Raw genomic sequence first — 23,000 nt, forward strand, 5'->3', positions numbered from 1 at the left:
TATGAAATGACAATAACTTTTAATCAACGTAATTGAATATTTTTATTTATTAGTTACAGCACTTGGTACTATATGTTATCCTAACCTTTTTAATTGTATCCCGCTCAAATCGTTTTGCATTTTTATTGTATTGTTATATTTTGGAAAAATAAATCAGTATCACTGAGAGTCTGCATATTTTTTTTGTCTTTGCTTGATATCGCTATATTTACATAACTTAAAGGGGCATTTAAGAGGTCGTTGTACCATAAACACATAACACATAAACTCCAAACTTTTTCGTTAGTCTAACAGCTTATATTGAAACCAAATTAATAAATAATAATAAAATGTAGTTCATGATTCCTTAAATGTGAAAAATGTGGCTTGGTGTGTCTGTCACACCAGCAGGCGGCAGTGCAAACTTTTGTCACGCTCATTCTGTCACCACGATGAACATTGAGCAGTGATGATTATGATTCACCCCAGTGAGTCGATTCATTTGAATTCGTTGACCAGAAAGGATTACTTCATTCTGTTCAGTGAATAGGTCATGTTAGATGGGGGTCAAAAATGCTCCATCACTACCCGTATTCGATTTACTGCGCCATGGAAGGCAATCATATATATATATATATGTATATGTATGTGTGTGTGTGTGTGTGTGTGTGTGAGTGACATTTAAAAAATTTGCTCCTTAACTATTGGACACATATGAACTCCAACACCCGCATTCGGTGTTATCCTCCCATAGCGTTATTATGCCCAACTCGCACCTGTTAAAGTAATATTTCTTTATTTTAGAGAGGACCGATAAAAATATCACGACGTGCTGACGACATCGTTTTGCGTAGCCTGAGCGCACAGCCCTGGTATTTTCCTCGCTCAGAGAGAGATCAGCATCTCACGCAGCGCGCCGCACAGGCACCAGCCTCAGCATCGGCGGCGGACGCGACGCGCAGCACTGAATGATCCCGTGCACCTTAAACACATTTTACCGACTACACACTTGAGTGTCATTGCTCAGAGATTACAGACAAAGGTTTTCCACCATTGTGGGACGGGGGAATGATAAACCCCGGGTCCCCCGCGCCGTTGTACTGTTCGTAAGGATGCGATCACTGAGCCCACCCTGGGCCTCGCTACTCACCGAGGCTTTCCTCATCACAACAGTCGCCGTCGGTGCTGCAATGGCAGGTAAGACACGTTTAATTCATAGCATTTAGAGGTAGAGGTCTTGGATTAAATAAGCAGTATCTGACTATTTAAATAGCCCAAAACAGCTTGTGCAGCCAGATAGTGGGGATGTGTTTTGTATATTTAGCTTGTTCTGTGCACATGTTTACTGTGTTGTATTAGACCATTCAAGTATTTTTATAATATAATTATTTTCAAATATTAATAATAATAAAAGGTTTTTGCTTACATTCAGTGATTAAAGGTCCCTTCAAATTAATTCAGACTTAGATTCTGTTTGAATCGTCTATTATGCTGTTTGAAAAAAACAAAAAACAAAGTAAACTTGATCTCCATATGAGATGTAATAAAATGTTATAATACCAAGAGAAGAGTGAATCTGCTCTGTGACGCAGGTGGGAGAGACATGGACCCACTTTTCCACATATGTGTCCATTTTGCAAAATGTGTGTATTCATGGGTACATTCACACTGTTTTGATGTCATGTCTGTATGACGATCATTACTCTGCACTTAAGATTTGGCATTAATGTCCTGATAACATCATTCATTGACACACACACCCCGGGGCTATTCTCTGACCCCTCAGCTTTAAGTAATGGAAACAGGCAATCAGCAGTCAGGAATGAGACTCCAGACCTTGACACATTCCTCCTGCCACTCAGGTCTGGGCTATAAATAAGAACAATAAGAATGTACAACATGATGGCTACTAGAGTACCTCAAACCACAAGACCAAAGACAGTCTGGAAACTCAAGGAAAAACTGAACCGCAAAGGACTTTGTGTGTGTGTGCAAGACCTTGTACTCACATACAGTGGGTATTGAAAAAAATCACCCCCTTTAAATGTCTATTTTATATAGTTTTTTTTATCTAGCTGTATTATTTACTCAGTGCAGCTTATAACTTTCAAGTGAAAGATATAACACCAAAGAAAATAAAAATAAAACAATCACTGAGTTGGAAAAGGGATCGACCCTTTGTGTCAGTATTTTGACGAACCACTTTTTGCTTTAATTACAGCCTTTAGTCTGTTGGGATATGTCTCTGCTAACTTTGCACATCTAGACTTTGCAATATATGTCCTCTCTTCTTTGCAGAACTGCTCAAGTCCAGTTCATTTGATTTTGATCATTTGTGGACTGCAGTCTTCAAGTCATTCCTCAGATTTTTAATGTGGTTTAAGTCTGGGCTCTGACTAGGCCATGCAAGGAAATTGATCTTTTGCTCCTTCAACCACTTTGTGCTCAGTTTTGTTGTGTGCTTTGGGTCAGTGTCAAGTTGGAAGGTAAACCTCCTTCCCATTGACAACTTTCTGGCAGGGGGCAGTAGATTCTCCTCAAGAATTTGATGGTATTTTTCCCCATCCATTTTTCCTTCTATCCTGACAAGTGTTCCAGTCCCTGCCGCATATCAAAGGATAATACCATCTCCAAACTTTATGGTAGGAATGCTGTTATTTGGATGGTGAGCTTTAATGGATTTCCGCCAGACATATTGTTTGGTGTTCAGGCCAAATAAAGTCTCACCTGCCTCAGAGTTTTCAAGGTGCATTTTGGCAAAGCTCATTCATGACTGCATGTGGCCTTTTTTGAGGAGTGATTTTCTTTCTTGCAGCACTTCAATACACTTCAGAGTTGCTGTTGGCCTCTTGGTAGACTTTCTGACCAGCTTCCTCCCGCTCTTTCATCCAGTTTGGAGTGATGTCCTGATCCAGGGAGGGTCTGTGTTGTACCAAATACCTTCCACTTCTTAATAGAATTTACTGTGCCTCTAGGCATTGATAAAGCCTTTGAAAATAATTTGTAACCATCTCCTGACTTGTGCCTGTCCACAACTTTATCCCAGAGATCTTTTGACAATGTCTTGCCACCCGTAGTTCATTGTTTGCTTCAGTTGCACTACAGAGGACTGAAATGCTCCAGGAAAGCTCTTTTCAGCTGATTCACAGTTGAAAGTCAAATGGCTTTGTGTGCCACTGAGAAGGTGCTAGATTGAGTTTACAAGTCATTTTAAGGAGGGGGTGATCCTTTTTCCTTTTTCTGTTTTAAAATTTTTTCTGACATGGTGTTATATCTTTCACTTGGATGTTATATAAGTTGCACTTACTAAATACAGCTGGATAAAACAAAAACTGTGTCCGTCTTCGTTTCAGGCTGCAAAGTAACAAAATGTGATTTTCCTATACCCGCTGTAAATCAGATACTTGCTGGGATATACAATGTTTAGTTCTTGCTGTACATTCTCTGCAGGAGCTGATAGGATAATATATTACAGAATAGACCACCATGGCTATTACTAACATGTTTTAAACTAATATAACTTTGGTAATCATTCAGTAGTACTATGAAAAATACATTATATAAAACTAACATAATGTTTTTTTTTTATCGGTACTACATAGCTAGAGAAAACTGAGAAAAGGGCTGTGGCGAAAAAGACAAGAAACTTCAACACCCATAATGCACTGGGTTCGATTAGACTATCCGTGAGTGGGAATACAAAAATCCAGACGTAATATCTGCAGTTTTCACAAAAGCCGTAGAGCTGTCAAAACTTCCTGACAAAGAAACACTTGTTCACATTGTTCATGTATTTATACTATCAACATTGTAAAAAGCTGGTTAAAATCGTCAAACTTATTTTTACTTTTATTTAGGCAAAATAGTATAGACTTTTATTACTTGCCATTTATCAGTTATCATAACATCAGTACATTCCTATACCATCAGCATGTCATTTTTTGTGGTGTTGTAGCTTAAAAATAGATGAATAGACTTTAAACTGTGTAAAGTGACTGTAACCATGGTGGGTGATTTTTAACCAGAAGCAAAGACATTTTATTTGGGCTTTTATGAGTTGCCAGGGCTTTGCGAGAAGAGCTGTGAAGTCGATAATGAACAATCTAATGAGAATGAAGACAATTTAAGTAACCTTCAAAAATGAGTACTCTAAATGTTTTTCTTGCCGAGAACTTGTATAGAAGCAATTATGCAACCACAGAGATATAATATAAGCCATTTAGATGCAGAGGGAAGAGGTAGGCGAAGTTGTTATTGCTAAAGAGAGTGGTGAAAAGAAGACGTAAAAGAAGAAACCATGAGAGAAATAAATGAATGGCAGTTCTGGATGAGGATTTCAAGCTCTAGGCCAAAGAGTACTATAAGCTGTATATTACACTGGATAAAAGGTCTTGATCAGTATGTTTATCTTGTTTCCCAGTATGAATATATAACCTAAACATCCTTAAAAGAATATTTAAGCCAAAAATGAAAAATTGCTGGAAATAGACTAACCCTTAGGGCCATCCAAAATGTAGATGAGTTTGTTTGTTCATCAGAGCAGATTTGGAGAAATTTAACAATACATCACTTGCTCACCATTGGAGCCTCAGCATTAAATGGGTGCCGTCAGAATGAGAGTTCAAACAGTTAAAAACATCACAATAATCCGCAAGTGTTCCACACGACTCCAGTCCATTAGTTTACAGAATCAAATCCATTATTAACATTTTCTTTATAATGTTTTTGCTTCTGGTTAAAATACGAGTTCTCTCTCCATAATACTGCTTTGTCCAGTGAAAAAGTCATCTCGTCTGAATTAGAAGAAAAATATGCTCAGGTCAAGCTCAATTTAAAAGTGAAAACATCCAAACATATATGTCAGTGGATTTTGATGTGAGAGCACAACTATTTTGGGTGAATTGTTATTTAAAACAAGGTACATAAAAAGCAAAATTGCATAAGATAGACCTGTTGTCGAGAATTAATAACAGTAAAAGGGTCATATGATGCGATTTCGTGACAAGCTGTTCTTGAAAGATCCCTAAGGTTCCAAAGACTAAAGTCTCAAACCCAAAGAGATATTCTTAATATTAGGTTAGACTTGTCCACGCCCTCCTAAAACGCTTAATTTAAAAACGCCCCCACATCTCTACGTCACTGTGTGGAAAGATTTGCATAACGCTGCCCAAATGTTCACGCAAAGAAAAAAGGCGTAACTTTGATTCTCGCTGTTGCCGCCGGCGCCATGTCGTGGAGATGCTTTTTCATTTTGGAAGCAAAAATACTTTGTTTGGTCGTCCAAAAGAGGACACAACTAGAAATCAGTGGTTAAGGTGTATTTAGAACACTGTTACAGAACAGTTTAACTTAAATATTGAGATGTGTGCAGCGCATTTTATGGAGGCCTGTTTCCTGATCCTGGGAGAGTAGACTACAATTCTGGCTGTTCTGACTCACAGTCTGTAAGAATGTTTACATATTTAAATGATTTGCCACTGATGATTCAAACGTGAGTTTTGAGCAGTGTAGAGTAGAGCTTGTTGTTTGTCATTTCTCTGATCACAAATGCAGACATGGCTCTATGTTTACATGGGGCGATGCAACGCAACACGTAAAAAGACAGTATGAGTCATTATAATCCGTAATTATGTTCCCACTGGATGCAACAAATGGCTCATTTGTAATAGGTTTTATTGGCATAACATTTCCGTCACACACTCGAGGCATTCGGACAATCACAACACACTGGATAGCTGGCCAATTAGAGCACACCTCGCTTTTCAGACCGATGAGCTTTGTAAAAAACAACACTTTTCAGAAAGGCGGGGCATAGAGGAGAAACAATCGTGTACAGTATGTGGAAAATAATGTTTTTTGAAACTTAAACCGCATAAACATTTTCATTACACCAAATACAGAAAATAATGTTCTTTTTAGCTGCATCATATGACCCCTTTAAGTTTATTTTCCCTAGTCCACTAGCATATGTTTATTAGTCCACAAGCATATATGATTAGTCCATTTTTATTTTTCTTAATCATAAACATCACTAATTACGGTTATTAAAATAATTATAATACACAATTTATATCATTATATTATTAGAACAAATGAACAAAAATACTTGTTTTTTGCAGTGTATGATGTATAGAATTATGGCACATGGTGCAAGATCTTTATTTAAACTTTTAGAAGTCATGCCTCTAAAAAGATTAAATGCAGTTAATATCTATCCGAGTCTGTCTTTTTGGTGCTTTAATACTTTCTGCTGATGTTGCATCCAACCAGATACTCTGATTTAATGCATGGAGTGCAGGACGTCTCTCTCTCTTTATCACCCTCTCTCTGTTTCTAACTGCTCCCTGTGTGTTTGAGTTCCTGTTGTGATCTTGCATGATGAACCTTCTATGCCCACGTGTGTGTAAATATGTGCAATCATGTCAGACTTGAGCTGCCATGAAAGAGGGTGAGATGTTTTAAGCAGCCTGTCAGATTGACTGTAATCCTCATGTGCTAGTGCGTGTGAGACTTCAGATTCACATTTTAATCTCACCTCAAAGTGGAAGCCTAAATCTAAACTATGCACTGAGTGAAGAGATCTGCCGTCAAGTTGAGTGTCTTTCTCTCATGCTCTGTAATCTTTGCTTATATTTTAACAACAGGAGAGATTTCTGGTATAATAAGTGTAATTCAGTTGTTCTGTCACTCTTCATTGTTTCAGTTCTGCTTTCTTTAGATGTAAGAATGGGACAAAATAGAGAAATATGTTATTGAAACAAAAAAGGTTACAGACGCCACTCAAGAGTTGCACCAGAAATCATATACCATGAATATTCTCTAGCTGTTTCTTTCACTCTAAGCTATTATTCTCTTTTTTTCTTCCTCTGTTCTTCCTTCTCTTGTATTAATTCTTTGCATACTGCTCTCTGTATTTGTGTGTTTTTTTTTGTTTTTTTTGCTGTTTTTCTCTCTCAACCCTTAGAGACCCACTGCAGCAAAATTGCAGTAACTTTAAAGTAATTCAATTCCTGTTCTTTACTAAATATGGGTTAACAGCAGCTCGCACATACAAGCTTGTATCTGTTGATTTGTTTTTGTCACATAATAGACATGACTTGTATGTGTCACATGACTTGTATTTGTCACATGACTTGTATTTGTCACATGATTGCTTGGATGTGCCTAATTAAGGTGATCACCTGTGTCTATTTAAAGTTGACTTCACATTACATTGATATTGTGCCTGTTGAAGACCTGAAGGTCGAAACGTTGCTTGAGCTTGATTAAATTCCTCTGGAGCAGTAGTTTTCAGTGTGCAGACTTCACTTCTTTATTTGATTACATTATTCAGTTGTCTTGCACCTGCGTCCTATTTGGATGTTTGGGATGTGCACACCATTTTTGTATTATTGAGTCACTGCATATTGACACCATTAAATAAATTATTTGTTTTGTTTAAAAAAAAAAAGTAGTTTGTTTAGAAAAATAGCAACATTACAAAAAATAAGTAAGAGAAATCTGCAACAGAGCTCATTAAGTAGATCCAAATAATTTTCAACAGACCTTAATGAAATTTATAGAACGTATTAGGGTTGGTGTCAAGATACTGCTCAAAACGCCTGTGCTATAGACCCCTGTGGTTTCTGAGGTAATTTAAAGGGAAGTCAGCAAGGTTTGGAAATGATCCCAAGATCATGAGAGTATGAGATACCAGCTATTTTGCTTGCTGAAAACGCTTTCTTTGATGAATTCCAATTTCAGAAAAACAATATTTACTTGAAAAGAAATCTTTTGTGAAAGTAAAATGCATCTTTTGTTAAATTAAAAGCATCTTTCAGTCTGTGCTTAATTCAGATGTTCTCACCTGACACCCTGACACCTCCGGGTTTGAACCATGGGGACCCAGCAGTCTCTCTGCAGTCCATACTGCATTTAGATCTAGACAAAGAGTTCTTATCCTGAAGTGGCATTTTCAATGATAAGTGTAGTTAAGGACAGAGAGTCAGAGAGGAAGTTGTTTTGCATTGCACATGAATTTTAATTTTTCCTAAATGTCATATTGGTGCTCTTATTGTCCAATTGAGACAATAATAGATGCATGTCATGTTTTTACTGCACATTGTTAATTAACTTGGATAATTACATTTCCCCTCTAAACGACACAATGGATTTCAGTCCATGACTAATTTAGAAAGAAGACTGGCCACCTAATGTCTGCTCTGAATTAGACAAATGTATTCATACATGAGCACCAGTATGAGCTCAGTAAGCAGACAGTGATCTAAGAGTGTGAGGTGGCTAAAAAAGGAAGATGTTTCATTTTTTATGTTATTCACAGTTCACTGTGACAGCAGCTGATGAAAGAATGCTATTTCTGGACTCCACTCTCACTAAATGGGCTGCTTCATTATGTTCAGTGTCAATAATAATGTTAATCGCAACACTGCTATTTATTTATAGCAGATGTTGTGTTGTTATTTTCTACATTTATGTCTTTGAATTTTATTTCATTTTTTCACTTTTCTGTGAGTACTTTATTCATAGTTGCAGAATATGCAATTACATTTTTTTAACAATTTACAGGGGAATGGATTAACATTAGCATAACTGATAACTGCTTAAATGATGAGAAGTGACAGGATTGTAACAATTTATTTTGCCCTGTGCTCTTACAGTATGAGTCAACTTTAAATGGGGATGTGTACTGACTCGCTCTAATGTTATTTTTAACATTTCAAAAATAATCGTTTATGACATTTCACAATGAGAGAATTCAAAGTGGCAAGACCCTCAGCTCTGTTCTCTGTTCTGTGCCTTCCTCAGTCAGTCATCCTGTCATGGCATATATAACACAAAGTTCTTGAGAGGCACAGCATGCAGTGCACACTACTTTAACATGTTTTTCAAGCAAGTGTACAGGGATCTGAAAGACTGGGATAGTCTGGAGTGAAGAATAACAGCATCATTCCTTTTTCTGCTGCATTCACTGAATGGTGCTGCTAGGCGAATATTAATGTTTTACAAGAACACCAATTGAAGTTCATGGGAAACAGTGGCAATATAAAAGATATGATGCACCAGTACAAAGCATTCATGGCTTTGTCGGTCCACTCTAAATAGACGAACTTGAGGTAACCTTAAAACACTGCGCGGTGGATAGCAACTTTATTCAGCAGCATGTCCATTTATTCTGTGAAACTAGAGAGAGTGAGTGCTATAAATAACAAGTGACTCGCAGCTCGCCAGAAGACACTCTGCTATCATTCATTATTTTATTTTATTTTCCATTGTTCAAACTGTTTATCCTCTGTAGCTTTGCAGAAGTATTGTCATGATTAATATTATTTTGTTTCATCAGAGTTATTAATGTTCCTCCAAGTTAGGAAGATTATGTAAACAACTGAACAGAAAACTTCTGATATATATATATATATATATATATATATATATATATATATATATATATATACACACACACACACATCTGGCAACTGCAACCATGAAAGCTTGTGAAAGCTTGTTACTAATGCAAGGAAATGCAAATACCAAATGAAAAATGATCACAATTAAAATAGGATTTATTGTGTAGCCCTAATTGTAATATTTATATTGTTATATATATATATATATATATTTTTTTTTTTTTCAATATATATATATATATATATATATATATATATATATATATGTGTGTGTGTGTGTGTGTGTGTGTGTGTGTGTGTGTGTGTGTGTGTACAGTAATATATATTTTATGAATAATATTTTACCTGCATGACATGACCATTAAAATCATAAGTGAACTGTGAACAGGTAAATGTTCTGTTAAATTATTGAAATATTAACATAAAATCACACGCTTTTAATAATTTAGGTCAAATGGTTTCAGCTGACAAAAAAATGTTTGGGAATCCCTGTTTTAGAGTGATGGTAAATAATAATAAAATATCCCTGCTGTGTTTAGAATACAATATGCCAAAAACCGCTCTGCCTTTAACCAAATCTAGAAATTGTCCTTCAGTCAGCGATGTTTTGGGGCCTGTTTCAGTCTGTCCTGGATGAGTGTCATCTTTAGACTGCACAGCAGGACCAGCAGGACTGGGTCACCTTGAGGCATGTCTGAACCATGGCCAGACAGCGACACTTTCCACCCTCTGCAGAGCCACTTTGGCCTTTGTTGGCAGGAGCAGGATGGAGCGAGAGATGATAGTGGTGCTCCATAGTAGCGAAATGTTTGTGTGATGTGCTTTGAAGTAGGTATTAGATTTGCTATGTAGCACGGATTACGGCTGATCTATTTCCCTTCACTTCACTTCAAGCACAAAGTCTAACAAAACTGCAACAGAACGTCTTGTCTGGGTTAAGTGTATCCAAATCTACATATTTTAAAATATCAACTAGCCTAGTCATCTGGATTTCTGAACGACTAGTTGGCTAATCGTTCTTACAAGATCCCTGCATAATTAGAATAGGCTGATTTAAAGCACTGTGTGTGTGTGTGTGTGTGTGTGTGTTTGAACACAACTTGATGGAGTGCAATAGAATTTAAAAAGATTAACTATATTTATCTTGACACATCTTCATGAATCTTGTCATTATCTTTAAACCTAGTATCCTTCAGTCACTCGGTCCACACATGGTTTGATTAAGATGGTCACATGCAGATGCAAGTGTGATCGTCATCTCTCCATATCATGTGAGGAAGTAATGATATCTTAATATGTTGAATTGATAGCTGGAGAAACAGATTTTTAGACGAATGGGTTGTTGTGTTTTTAAGAGTGATAAAGAGCAGGAAATGAATGTGTGTGTTTGTGCAGCAGCATACATAATTGTCCCCGTATGTTTGAATGAGAGGCTATTAAAAAAAAAAAAAAAAACTCTCAATGAGATTAAGATGTGAAACGGATAGACAACAGAGAACGTGTGCGTCTCTGCATCACCTCCAGCACAGTGACAGTGAGGGTTTCTCGTAAAAATCATCACTGCTGATGTATTGCAGGTTTAATGAGTCACTTCTTCACATTTGTGCACTTAATGGGTAGTTCCAGTAAAAAGCAAATTGCAATGCAATGATTGTGGGTTTGAGCACTGAAATCAATAGCAATTAATAAGGTGACAGAACTGTACTGACTCTGAAAGCGATGTGGTACATATGGGATGAACAGATGCAGTATGGGCATGATGCACAGTTCTTTCATATTGCACAGCATTTACTCATTTTGCACTGAATTGTTTTTAAGTAATTTTTTTAGAACATATTGTCAATTGTTGTGTTTTATTTCCTTCACTGTCTCCCTTGACTCGCTCTGGTTCAGAAGAGTTCATCCCCCTCTTCAGCTACTGCATTGGCAGTGACTCACACCTGATGATGTCACATGCACTCAGTTGCCATAGCAGTTGTTATGGAAACAGGAGCCAAGGATTCAATGGCTGAGTCTTTCAGATCTAGAACTCAAGGCTGTGCATTATGATGATTTTGCCATACATAAGAGGTGTTCTTATAGGCGTAATGTGCAATGAGGTTCCCAAAACCCCTTAGACATGTCAGAATGACTGTAGCACATGGCTTTGAATGGATAATTGCATTTATAAAATGGTAAGAACATGAATGAGATCAAAGACACTTATCTTGAATTATTTTTAATATTAATGAACAATTAAAATACAGCTCACAATGTAATCATGCATACAACTATTTTTTATGTTTTGGCAAAAAAAAATTAACATGCTCAAACCCCATTGACAATTTTGTTTTGGATGGGGGGAAGCTTCATGCTTATGGTTTTCAAAAAATGTGACATTTTTGTATGATTCACATTGAATGTGTCACGAATCCGGTCTATAAACTTCCGTTCACTCACCACCAGAGGTCACCCGCTGTCCACATGGACTCTCACATTACACTGACTGTTACACAACACCCTGGACTACATTTACCATGCTCCATTGAACTAATCACAAGTTCACCTGAAACCAATCTCACGCAGCTGCTACCAATAACACACACTATATAAATCAGTCTCACACCAACATTTTTGGCTGTGTATTGTTTTAGCCTTTATGCTGTTCAGCGTAGCTAGTTTACGGAGTCAGTTTCTGTATGTTTTTCTAGTTCTAAGTTCCGTAGTCTAGTCAAAGTCTTGCATTGCCTGTTTCCTGATCTTCTGCCTGTGAATTTTAGATTAGCACGTGGGGGTGGGGGGTTCGCACGATACAGCCTATTTACACTAAGTAAAAATACACTAAATTAAAATAGTAGTTTTAGTGATATGCCATTTACACTGCAAATGATACATTGCAAGCAAATTACTTGTAAAGGCTGCACAGTCTATTTCTGCTGCACTAGCAATAAACACGTTGAATAGAATGCACCATACACATGTTTGCCAACAAAATCGCAAAGTAGATTTTAAGCAAATCAACGAGTGAATTACCCTCTGCTTTAAAACCGATATCTTTTGGAAATTATTCAAGTTAAACGCACAGGCACACAAACATATTTAGTGATGTTAAATCTTACTGGAAATTTGGAAATGATTGGAAATAGTAGGATATTTTGCTAATAACTTATTGCAAATAGTTGCAATTATATGCACCTCACCATTGTAATACATTATAAACCAGTATGAGTTAAGTGTAAATTGAGTGTAAATTTTCATTTAAAATTATTAAATGGATGCCAACTTATTGGGGAAAAAGACCTCCCTACACCTACCCTAACCCTACCCAATACTTTATTTTCAACTTTTTGATGATTTTCTTCAATTTTATTAAAAATAAATGCTTTTCTGATGTGATTTGAAATTTGAAAAGGGAGAAAAAAAAGTTCGCCAAAAGGCAGATTCGAACCCATTTCGATCGCGTCAAGAAGTAGAATGATACGTTTTACCATCTATACCACTGAATGTGACAATTGGTAGCCGTCTTTTGTAACAGGGGGTTCTGCAGCAAACCTACCAATCCCTCCCCCCCCCCCCCACTTCCCGCGTCTACGCCTACACCTTTTTATTGTACTAGTCTCATCTCTTGCTCTCAAAATACCTGTTGCCATTGTCTGACCTTCGCCTGTTTCTGACCATTCTATGAATAAAGCTTTGCAAATGGATGGTCTTGTCAGCCCTGTAACATAATTAATTCATATGTTTTCACATAGAACATATTTTTGCATTCCACTGTTAATTTTGTCATCTCGCATCTTTTGCCTCAAGCATAAAACAGTCTCAAGGCACTCAGATAAAAAGACGTCTTGTAAAGATGTATGTAATTATTTATTATTCAGATCTCCTTATTGAATACCAACAATGTTGTTCATTAGAATGATTCATGCACTTGTGGTGTAATTAAGAACATATGTTCGGCATGGATCCCTGCTGACAATCAGTGGCAGACACGCGACTACTTTGTTATTCTCTGACATAATTTGATACTTGTGGGTGTTGGATCTTCTCTACACTTGACCTACTGCCCCAGTTCTGCCCTCAGCAGCAGTGCTCACGTACATTAGCACTGCTGTTTTATTGATGCACTGTCATTCCTGAGCTCTCCATCATCCAGTAACTCAACACAATACACTAGATCAGAGACAGCTTTTCTAACATAAACGGGCTGATTCCTGTTAGCTGTCTATGCAATTATTCTGTTTGACAAATAGCCTGACATGTTTTTGTTGTATCTGTGGAAGCTAAACAATAATATGTGAAGATCACTCAAGCTGCAGCTCGAATTTCGTTAATCCACTTGAATATTTTTATATAATTTTAGGGTGAATTAATCTATTTATTAGATTTATTTTTATTTTTTATTTTTTTTTGCATTTACAAATTCAGATATCAGCAGTCAGGCTACTTTGACAATTGGAAAAATATGAGTCATTAATGTAAGTACACGTCAGTGTAAAGTGGGTCATTTTTCAGTGTCTTTGTCATTTCTGTTATAGTTGTGGAACATTGTCCTCGGAGTCTGGACTGTGCCCGGGAGCGACGGCACTTCTGCCAGCCCGGCTCTTCACACTGCGGCCCATGCCTAGACCCATTTGTGGAGAACAGAAGAGGGAAATGTGTGATCAAGAGACAAAATCACCCTGGTGAGTACTGTCAACTTTAGACTGAGTTGTACCATCTAAATCGTACAGTGCCTTTCAGGAAAAGTCAGTTCACTTGGTGGCCATATTTTCAGTGGCTTTGGGCAGCTATTTCAGAGATGCAAGACCAACCTCTATCTATTTGAATGAAGAAAAACTGAAATCGGCAAATCTGTTTGCCAATCTCACATTATTTCAAATAGGGCTAATGATAATTATCTTGATATCATTTTTCTCGATAAAATTATAATAAGAGTTTGATAAATGTTCTATATAATGTTTTCATAACAATACAGAATTACTCATTTGAACTTCACCACACGGCGCATTAATCCACTTGTCTTATTACAGCAGATGCATTTACTCGATATCGACTGATATGAAAAATTACTATTGATATCGACTAACATAAAGAAAAAATTTCGCCATATCATGTTTCAATGTAATATTTAAGATCTGACATGAACTGGCCCATAAATGTTGTTTCTAATAATAAAATAGCCTAATAATTCAAGTTTGGCCATGTGCATGCATAATCCCAGGCACGTGTCTCAGGACACTGACTTTCTATTGGAACTGGAGCTCCTAATGCAGTGATGCATATGGCTTTACCAATTCATGATTAGCTCTTATTAATTAGAAATTGGGACTTTTTTTCCTGCAATATTGCGTGTTGTACTTTTTCCCATTCATAGTAATATTAGTAAACCATCTCTGTATATATAGTCTTTGGTCGTACAAACGTTTCACAGGTTTGTGTTGGCAAATATCTTTGTAGCAGCATTGAAAACAGTTTATAGTAATTTTGTCAGGCAGTTTGACACGTTGATCTGATACATACCATTTCAATATGTATGGAAGCATTTTCAGGGTTCCCCATCATTCGCATTGGACTGCAGTGGAAGACCTATTACTCCTTGCAACCTTCCAGTCTGACTTCCCTCTCCCCCTTTTCCACCCACACATTGCTGCTGATGCAACAGGAGGGAGGGAGGCTAATGAAATCATTCAGGCGGTCTCTTTCTGTACTGCAGTGGAAGGGATTGACAAATGCTGGTGTAAATCAGCTTTATCCATGCCAACAAGCAGCAAGTTAGATGTAAATATCTTCAAGCATTTCATTTTCGTTTTCAGCTTTCAGTTCGTAAAAAAGATAAATGTTCATTTTGACTAAAACCTTGACGTTTATTGATCAGTGCTGCCTTAGGAGGGCACTGCTGTTGACACCTAATCGATACCATTCAACAGGCAGGAGTATGAACAGCGTCCTTTTCTTCTCTCACTTTTTGTACTGTTCATTTAGAAGACCTTAGAGGCCTCACACATGTTTCACACAGCCTGCAGTATTTATTTTCCTTGTGAAAGACATAGCCTGCTTTTGTATATAGATACATTTTTCTGTTTTTGTTACACTTATGTAAAGTTGCACATGTGTGCCCGTGAGCTTCATTAGAGGGCACTCCATTCCAGACTCTTGCCACTTCACCTTGGACTCCATTTCCCATAATTCTTTGCCTGGACTCATAATCAATGGCAATCACCTGTCTCTCATCATCTCATCAGTCTCACACTTTAAGAACAGCACACACACACATGCTCACATCGCTGGTGATTGAATGTTTTACCTGTAAATATTCCTAGTTTCTGTGTTCCTGCCTGTCTTGCTTTGCCTTTGTGTATTTTGGATCTTGGACTGTTTATCTGGTTTTTATGATTTTTTTGCGGCCTGCCCTGACCATTGCCTGTTTGCTTGGGATATTATTGTTTGCTGGTACTGGACCCTGCCTGTCTGACCACGTTTACTAATAAAGCCTGCATTTGGATCCTCAACCCTGTTGTCACGACGCCTCTATCATTACACTTAAGCTAATATGCAGGGTTTTTTTTAATGTTTTAAGTTATGTATTTAATTATGCAAGTATACAAATATAAAACATACAAATTGCAATGCCGATTATCTAGTCTGGATTTTAATGAATCCTGCAATGTCACTAGACATAAATGTATCCCTTAAATCTGTAGTCCACAGTAAATTTGGAGTGGAAAATAAATAATCTCATAATAAATAAATAACTAAATAAATTTAGCTCACTCTGGTAAAAATAGAACTTTCAGTGGTTGAATGGCCAAAGCATCTTCTTTGTCTCTCTCTCAAATGCTCTATCTTTTTTTCTTATCCCGCTTATGAAGTTTTTTTGCTCTTGCCGCTTTCTCAGTGGTTGCTGTGGTGATGGGTTTCATTCATGATCTGAAGCGGCCCCTCCCTGTTCTCTCCCTGCCCGCCTGTATGCCCCATTGCCCACATACGCAGCAACACACAACAGAACGACTGACCAAATCCACCTAAGCTCTCTGCTCTCTCTCTCTCTCTCTCTCTCTCTCAGAGCTCTCTCTCTGTACAAATACACACACAGAGAGATTCTGCAGTGCATATGCACTATTATACAAGCTTATAACCTTTAACATGCAAATTTTTGATGTGTCATGATGAATAATTTTACATGTTCATAAATATGTATAGCAGTATGGCATACACATTCCACCCAATGCAATACAAACTACGCCAAGATATATTCCTCGTTGCATTATTATTTAACTGACCTTATCAGTTCCCACTTTAGATTTTCTATAACTGACCTGTTAGTTGTCTAGCTCAGAGCGACAGCTTTAACTCTAAGATAAATAGATGCAGTTACATTTGCATATATAGTATGATTTGCAAATACAATGCAAAATCCTATGATTGAGGTGCCCTTGAGCAAGGCATCGAACCCCCAACTGCACCGCAGCATAAATGGCTGCACACTGCTCCGAGTGTGTGTTCACAGTGTGTCTGTGTTCACTGCTGTGTGTGTGCACTTTAGATGGGTTAAATACAGAGCATGAATTCTGAGTATGGGTCAGCATACTTGGCTGTATGTCAAGTCACTTTTCACTCCTAAATTTCATGTTATTTCTCTCTCTTTCTTGCCCAAGCAGTCAAGATCAGCCATCTCCCAGAGCTGGATGAAGAGATAGACATTCTCTCCTCCATCATCAGCAAACACAGAGAATCAGAGATGAAGCACTCAGGTAAGGTAGCATGGGAATCCTGCCAATAAAGGGATTGTTCATCCAAAAATTCAATTAAATCTTTTACTCTCATACCAAACCTGTATGACTTTTATTTTTTGCTTCTATTTTCCATGTATTGACAGTGAACCTGTGAAGTACATACTTAATTCTACTCTACTCATACTCTATTAAGGATTTCTGAAGCCATAGCACAGCTTTCTGTGAGAAGCCGATATCAATATATATATTTAAACTGACACACTGTTATTGTGAGAAATGTTTGTTGCTGATGATGTCTGGGCATGCACGACTCATTAAAAAAGGCGCTCTTTGGATTGAACATGAGCGAGAATGTGATTTGTGAACCAGCAGAGGAAGATTATGAGTAGATAATGACTTCAGTTTTGCTGTGTTCCTTCAAAAAGCAATCAATAGCTTTGAACACAATGAAAGTAAAAAGTTGTATGGGAAAAAAAGGTGCATAATATTTCAAAATATTTCTTCTTTTTTTTGGTGGATTGTCCATTTAAGAGTTCTACCATAATTTGCCACCCACAACACTTATAAAATAATAATAAATATTGCAAATTCTATCTCTCTCTCTCTCTCTCTGTTTTTTTCATCTGCTAAATGAATAAATGTAAATGTCTCTTTTTTTTAATCTCTCATGCTCTTTAGTCCCCTCTCCAGCTGCTTCCAAATCCCCTTTGGATGGATCGTGGCCGAGCGGTCAGCACAGAGCAGAGGCTTCTTCTACCGCTGCTACATCAGAACAGCCTCTGACCACCACCGCCTCTACCACCAGGCCTTCCTCAAACACTCCCTTTATCTCTGCTGTGCACAGTGCCCCCTTTATCATCCCGTACCCCTCGGAGGACCACTCTTTCATCAGTGCGTTATACTGTATATTGTTTGCTGATGTTTATAAAGATATATGAGTTTGTGGACTGTGTCACTGCAGAGCTTCTGCTTCTTCCTTCTTCAGCCTTTTCTCGACCATCTTTGTTTTTTCTCCTTTAGTATTTTTGGGTGTGTTTCTCATGGTGGGCTCAGTTGCCATGGTCTTGACCGGTGTGTGTTGGGTCAGGTGAGATTTCACATGATTTGCAAGCCAGTTTAGCTTGTATTTTGTACTTTCTCTGTAACAAACCAGCTTAGAAAGATTGTTTTTTTGAGTACACCTTTTAAATTAATTTCAGTTCTTTTATTCAGTAAGGATGCAATAAATTGAACGGAAGTGACAGTAAAGACATTTACAAAATATTTCTGTTTCAAATAAATGTTGTTCTTTCTTTTCATCAAAGAATCCTGAACGCAAGTAACAGTTTCCACAAAAATATTAAGCAGTTAAAACAGTTTTCAACTTCAATAATAAGAAGAAAGGTTTTTGAACTCCAAAATCGCATATTAGAATGATTTCTGAAGGATCATGTGACAATTAAGATTGGAGTAATGGCAGCTGAAAATTCAGCTTTATCACTGGAATAAATGACAATTATATTAAAATCTGATTGTTTTAAATGACAATAATGTCTTAAATAAATGTAATAATATTTTACAATATTACAATAATAAATAAATTCAACCCCGGTGAATATAAAATACTTATTTCAAAAACAAAATAAATACCCCAAACTTTTGAAATATTTGTAGGTTACTTCAAAAAACACCACAAAAACCTCAAAACACAATGATTAAACCAAAAAAAGAGAAATTAATTGGATGCTATAGGAAACATTTGTTGGATCAAATACTTGCATGAATAAGTTGACATGGATGATACTGATGCTTTGGCATTTTTCTTCTCAGGATGCAGAGAGGAAACCATCTGGCCCAGAAGGTTGATTATCCTGCTTTTGGGTTAATAGGACCCAATTCTGACCGTGGCATAGTGAGTAGATCATACATATACATACAGAAACAAAGCATCATTCTTGCATGTGTCGTGATGCTTGTATGTTCACACACTCTTCTTTGATTCTGTCATCAGACTGGAGATAAAACACTTGCCCAGAGTGCTCAGATGTACCACTTTCAGCTTCAGAAGCAGCAAATGATGTCACTCAAGTGAGTAATCAGCGAATATAATTAATAAACTGCCTTTTTTTGGATAAAACACATTTCCCAGCAATCCTTATCCTGCCTGCATGGCTTTGGATTAATTAAGAGTTTATTATAAATATGCTTCTGTTCAACTATTTTGGGTCAGTACAATTTGATTTATATATTTTAAATTGTTAACTTTAAATTGTTATTTTAAATAGTAATAATATTTTACAGTATTACAGTGTACTGTATTTTGAACCAATAATTGTTGCCTTAGCAAGACTTATAAAAAATAAATAAATAAAATCCCAAACTTGAGACATTATTGTTTTTGTCATCTACTCTGTGAAAATTTGAAAACGGATAACAATATTTCTTATCCCACAGTCATTTAACAATTTAACACATGTAGGCCTGTTATGAATATTGGAACACTGGAATATTAGAAATTATACATGCCCAACTTTCTTTTAAATAAGTGAAATGGAAAATATATCTTGATAGATAATAAAGAAACAAAAATGTATGCGCATCATCAATAAAACAATATTAAAAGCTCTGAGTCTTTTATTTTATTGTATATATTTTAAAATAGGTAGGTCAAAAAGAAATAAAGTGAGGTCCCATGAACATTTGGCTATAACTGTTCAGGTTAAATACTGTACATCAGCCTCATGTATTATTTACATAATTATTTAAAACTCAGTGGAATGTCTTCTGTTTTTTGTTCTCATGCAGGCAACGAAGTGATTCCAAGATTCCTGAGTCAGGAGCCACTTCAGATGAGGAAAATGAAGACGGAGACTTCACTGTGTATGAGTGCCCAGGACTTGCCCCAGTAAGAGCAATACTTTTCATTATTCTGAGTGTGGTGGATCACTTTCTGTGTATGAGAGAGATCTCCCCTATCGCTGTCATAAATCACGACTCCTGTAGGTGAAATCGATAGTATTATATGTCACCCACTGTGCTACAGTTTGAAGTCTCCTGTAGTGCCGTGGTGTTTGAAAGTATCTTTCTCTTTGTAGACCGGAGAAATGGAAGTGAAGAATCCACTGTTCGATGACTCCACCTTTCATCTTCACCTGCAGAGAAGTTACAACTAGACACGAGTACTCAGAGGACGCGTCACTCCACGCATGAAATCCAAATGGTGTGCTTTCTTCATCTGATCCATTAATGCAAGGTCACAAAAGTCATCTGCACTTGCAGCATGGTTCGTGTGGACATTTGAGAGGATTTGTCTTTTGTGCTGTTACATGCAGCTTTCATCCATGAACCGAAAACAGAATGCATTGCAACACTGACAGAAATAATTCACTTTGTTGATCCACACATTCACAAGCATCCTTTCTAAGGACCAGGACCCTGCGCTGTAGTAGCTTTCGGTTTAACAGCAAATGTGTAAAAGCGTTGCATGGATTTCTGATCAAGAGTTGCACCCATCCTGTATAATCATGCACAGTTTGTGTCTCTTTCTTTATGTCTTCTGGACCTGTTTGATAGTAACGTCTACTGTAAACACACTGTATGTACAGTAAGAGCCTGGGAAACCTCAGTGCTCTTAAAAAGCTTGAACATGATCTGCTCTTGAGACCAGACTCTTTTAATATCAGTTCTGTTATGACGTCTTCTGTAGTATATTGTGAATACTGTGCAATGGACAGGAAACATATTTAAAGAATTAATTGTTTGAACATATCTTGCCTGCAAACACTAGTCATATTTAGAATGGACGTGGAAGTTGATGAACCTTGAGGAGCAACGTAAATGATACAATTAGCATATCTACCAAATTCGTCTGTGACTATTTTTTTAAAATACCAATGGTGATTTTAATATTTTTTTATAATTGTGCTCACAAAAATAACCCCAAATGATAGTATGTAGCCTCTGTATAATCAGAACGGTCCTACTATGCATGATAGTCAGTGTGCATTTCTGGTTAGAACAAAAACACATATGAAGTAGAATTTTTTCAAACCCAGCAAAAACAAAAAGATCTGATTTGCAGTGTAACACAATGTATATAGCTGCTATTGTGTACAGGCCAGGATTCTCCAATCTGTGTGCGGTAACCTCTATGCTAGATCACTAATGGTGACGTGATATAGTTTGATTCTGGAGCCTGTGTCGCCCGCTGCTGTTTCTCAGGAAATCTGCCAAAAGCATCCAGTTTCTGTGCAGCGTTTTCTGTAATTCCTACTGGGGAGCTGTTCAGGTTCCTCTGGACCTTATTCCTTTGAATCTTATAATCAAAAACTGTGGCAGTGTCATCATTCTTTCGATGTTGCATTGGGGCAAAGTTAGAAATGTTAGAAATGTGCCTCCTTTAACATCCTCTACTAGTTTTGTTAGACAGTCATTGTGGGGATGTTGACTGATATGACTTACACTTTTCAAAATAAGTCATGATGGTCTTTAGTTGAGCCCAATAAACCTTTTTCAGCTTCTGATATTGCCTGACATGCATGTAAAGATGGAATATATAAAGAGGAAATAAATATTTATATCAGCTCAAATAATAGTGTCCTGTTTTAAATGATATTAAATCTGTCAGGTGTTTTGTATAAAGACATTTAAATGAGACAGCCTTTTTGTGTGCCTTTTCCTAAGTATAAGGAAGTTCAGCCTGTTCACACTGACACATGAGACTTTATAAAATGATTTAATAACGCATGCTGACTATGCGTTTGTGGACAGTAACATGCTAAAATGTTTAAAGTAATAGCTGTACTTGAATCATGGCAACTTAATGTCAGTTACAATATGACATCTTGAATGTCACATCACTGTTGTTCTATTGAACTGACAATTTTTCCCATGAAAAGGATGTTGCCATTTATCGGGTCGACAGTAATGATCATGAATGGATGATCAAATCTTTAAACTTAGTTTTTCCTGGAGAAATATCCCAAAGTCTGGTCTTTCTATTCCTTCCTCATCTACATCAAAAGTGGCTTGATGTTTGGGGTGAGGGGTGGGGGGGGGGGGGGTGTACTACCAGCATCTCACCAGTTCTGGGAACCACAGTTTATTGGGCACTTTCGGTGCCACTAACAGAACAGATTCCCTTCCCTCTCTGATTTAGCAAAGTATGCCAGGCAGAAGTTTAACTGGAGGAAAAGCGTACTTTCGGCCAGCTGTGAGCTAGTGCATCCAGAGTGTGTCAGTGAATAAAACACCGGACAGTGAGTGTTAACTGCTGGTGTGAAGAGATCCACCTCCGCCCTTTCGAATACACTCCAAATCATATTGACTGTCAAAGGGTGTAATCTCCACTCCCCGTGGATTACTCCGCCCCTTGACAGTAAATCCAGATTGTAATTCAGGCATCCGGGGACATGTACTTCCCGGATGGAGAGGAGGTGTCAATCTGCCCACAGAAGGAATCTCTCCTTACCATTGGCTCCTTACCAGCATGCTCTTTTGCATATTCAGTATTCACAGTTAGAATTGCTCTGATAGCCCTAAGCATTGAAGATGAGCGAGGAGCCTGAGCATGTCGCTGAGAATCGTGCTCTCTGATTAGCCTAAGGCTAGCCAATAATCAAGATTTCAGGATGCGCGTTCTGCTCTGTTTAAGAGGAGAAAAAAAAGCAGCATTCATGGAGTTCATAAACATTAGAGGGGCCAGGGATAAACTGAAGGGTAGGACTGTGAATTGGTACGCTATCCTCTCAAATGCAATCTCAAAAAATGCCTATGGCGAGGCGCTACCTAAATGTGAAAATAACTATCCCTTTAATCCACAGAGATAATCCAGTCTCTCGGGCTGATGTGTGAGAGACTTTGTCTCAGCGTAAGTCCACCGTCTTTCTTTGGCACCAGAAAATAGCGACTGTAGAAGCCGCTCTCA

General features: G+C 37.4%; 1 protein-coding gene across 2 annotated transcripts; it reads left to right on the plus strand.

Moving 5' to 3' along the window:
- The first annotated feature begins 856 nt into the window (after nucleotides 1–856).
- LOC132139724 (neural proliferation differentiation and control protein 1-like) lies at nucleotides 857–21,666 on the plus strand. Of its 2 annotated transcripts, none has more exons than XM_059548302.1 (9): nucleotides 857–1,176; nucleotides 13,898–14,044; nucleotides 17,018–17,113; nucleotides 17,774–17,986; nucleotides 18,116–18,182; nucleotides 18,905–18,986; nucleotides 19,086–19,162; nucleotides 19,880–19,979; nucleotides 20,170–21,666. In XM_059548302.1, the coding sequence occupies exons 1-9, from the start codon at nucleotides 1,092–1,094 to the stop codon at nucleotides 20,245–20,247; spliced, it is 945 nt and encodes a 314-aa protein (XP_059404285.1). In that variant the 5' UTR covers nucleotides 857–1,091; the 3' UTR covers nucleotides 20,248–21,666. The 2 variants fall into 2 exon arrangements, with proteins under 2 accessions (XP_059404285.1, XP_059404286.1); XM_059548303.1 differs by having other exon boundaries at nucleotides 860–1,176; nucleotides 17,021–17,113.
- Nucleotides 21,667–23,000: the final 1,334 nt, after the last annotated feature.

The sequence above is a fragment of the Carassius carassius genome, chromosome 4 (genome assembly GCF_963082965.1).
Source record: "Carassius carassius chromosome 4, fCarCar2.1, whole genome shotgun sequence".
Taxonomy (NCBI): domain Eukaryota; kingdom Metazoa; phylum Chordata; class Actinopteri; order Cypriniformes; family Cyprinidae; genus Carassius; species Carassius carassius.

Excerpts from the sequence above, each read along its gene's own strand:
- LOC132139724 (XM_059548302.1), top strand. The coding sequence starts at position 1,092 with ATGCGATCACTGAGCCCACCCTGGGCCTCGCTACTCACCGAGGCTTTC. Across the intron at positions 1,177-13,897 it reads CGTCGGTGCTGCAATGGCAG|TTGTGGAACATTGTCCTCGG; the intron begins GTAAGACACGTT and ends TTTCTGTTATAG. Across the intron at positions 14,045-17,017 it reads CAAGAGACAAAATCACCCTG|CAGTCAAGATCAGCCATCTC; the intron begins GTGAGTACTGTC and ends TTCTTGCCCAAG.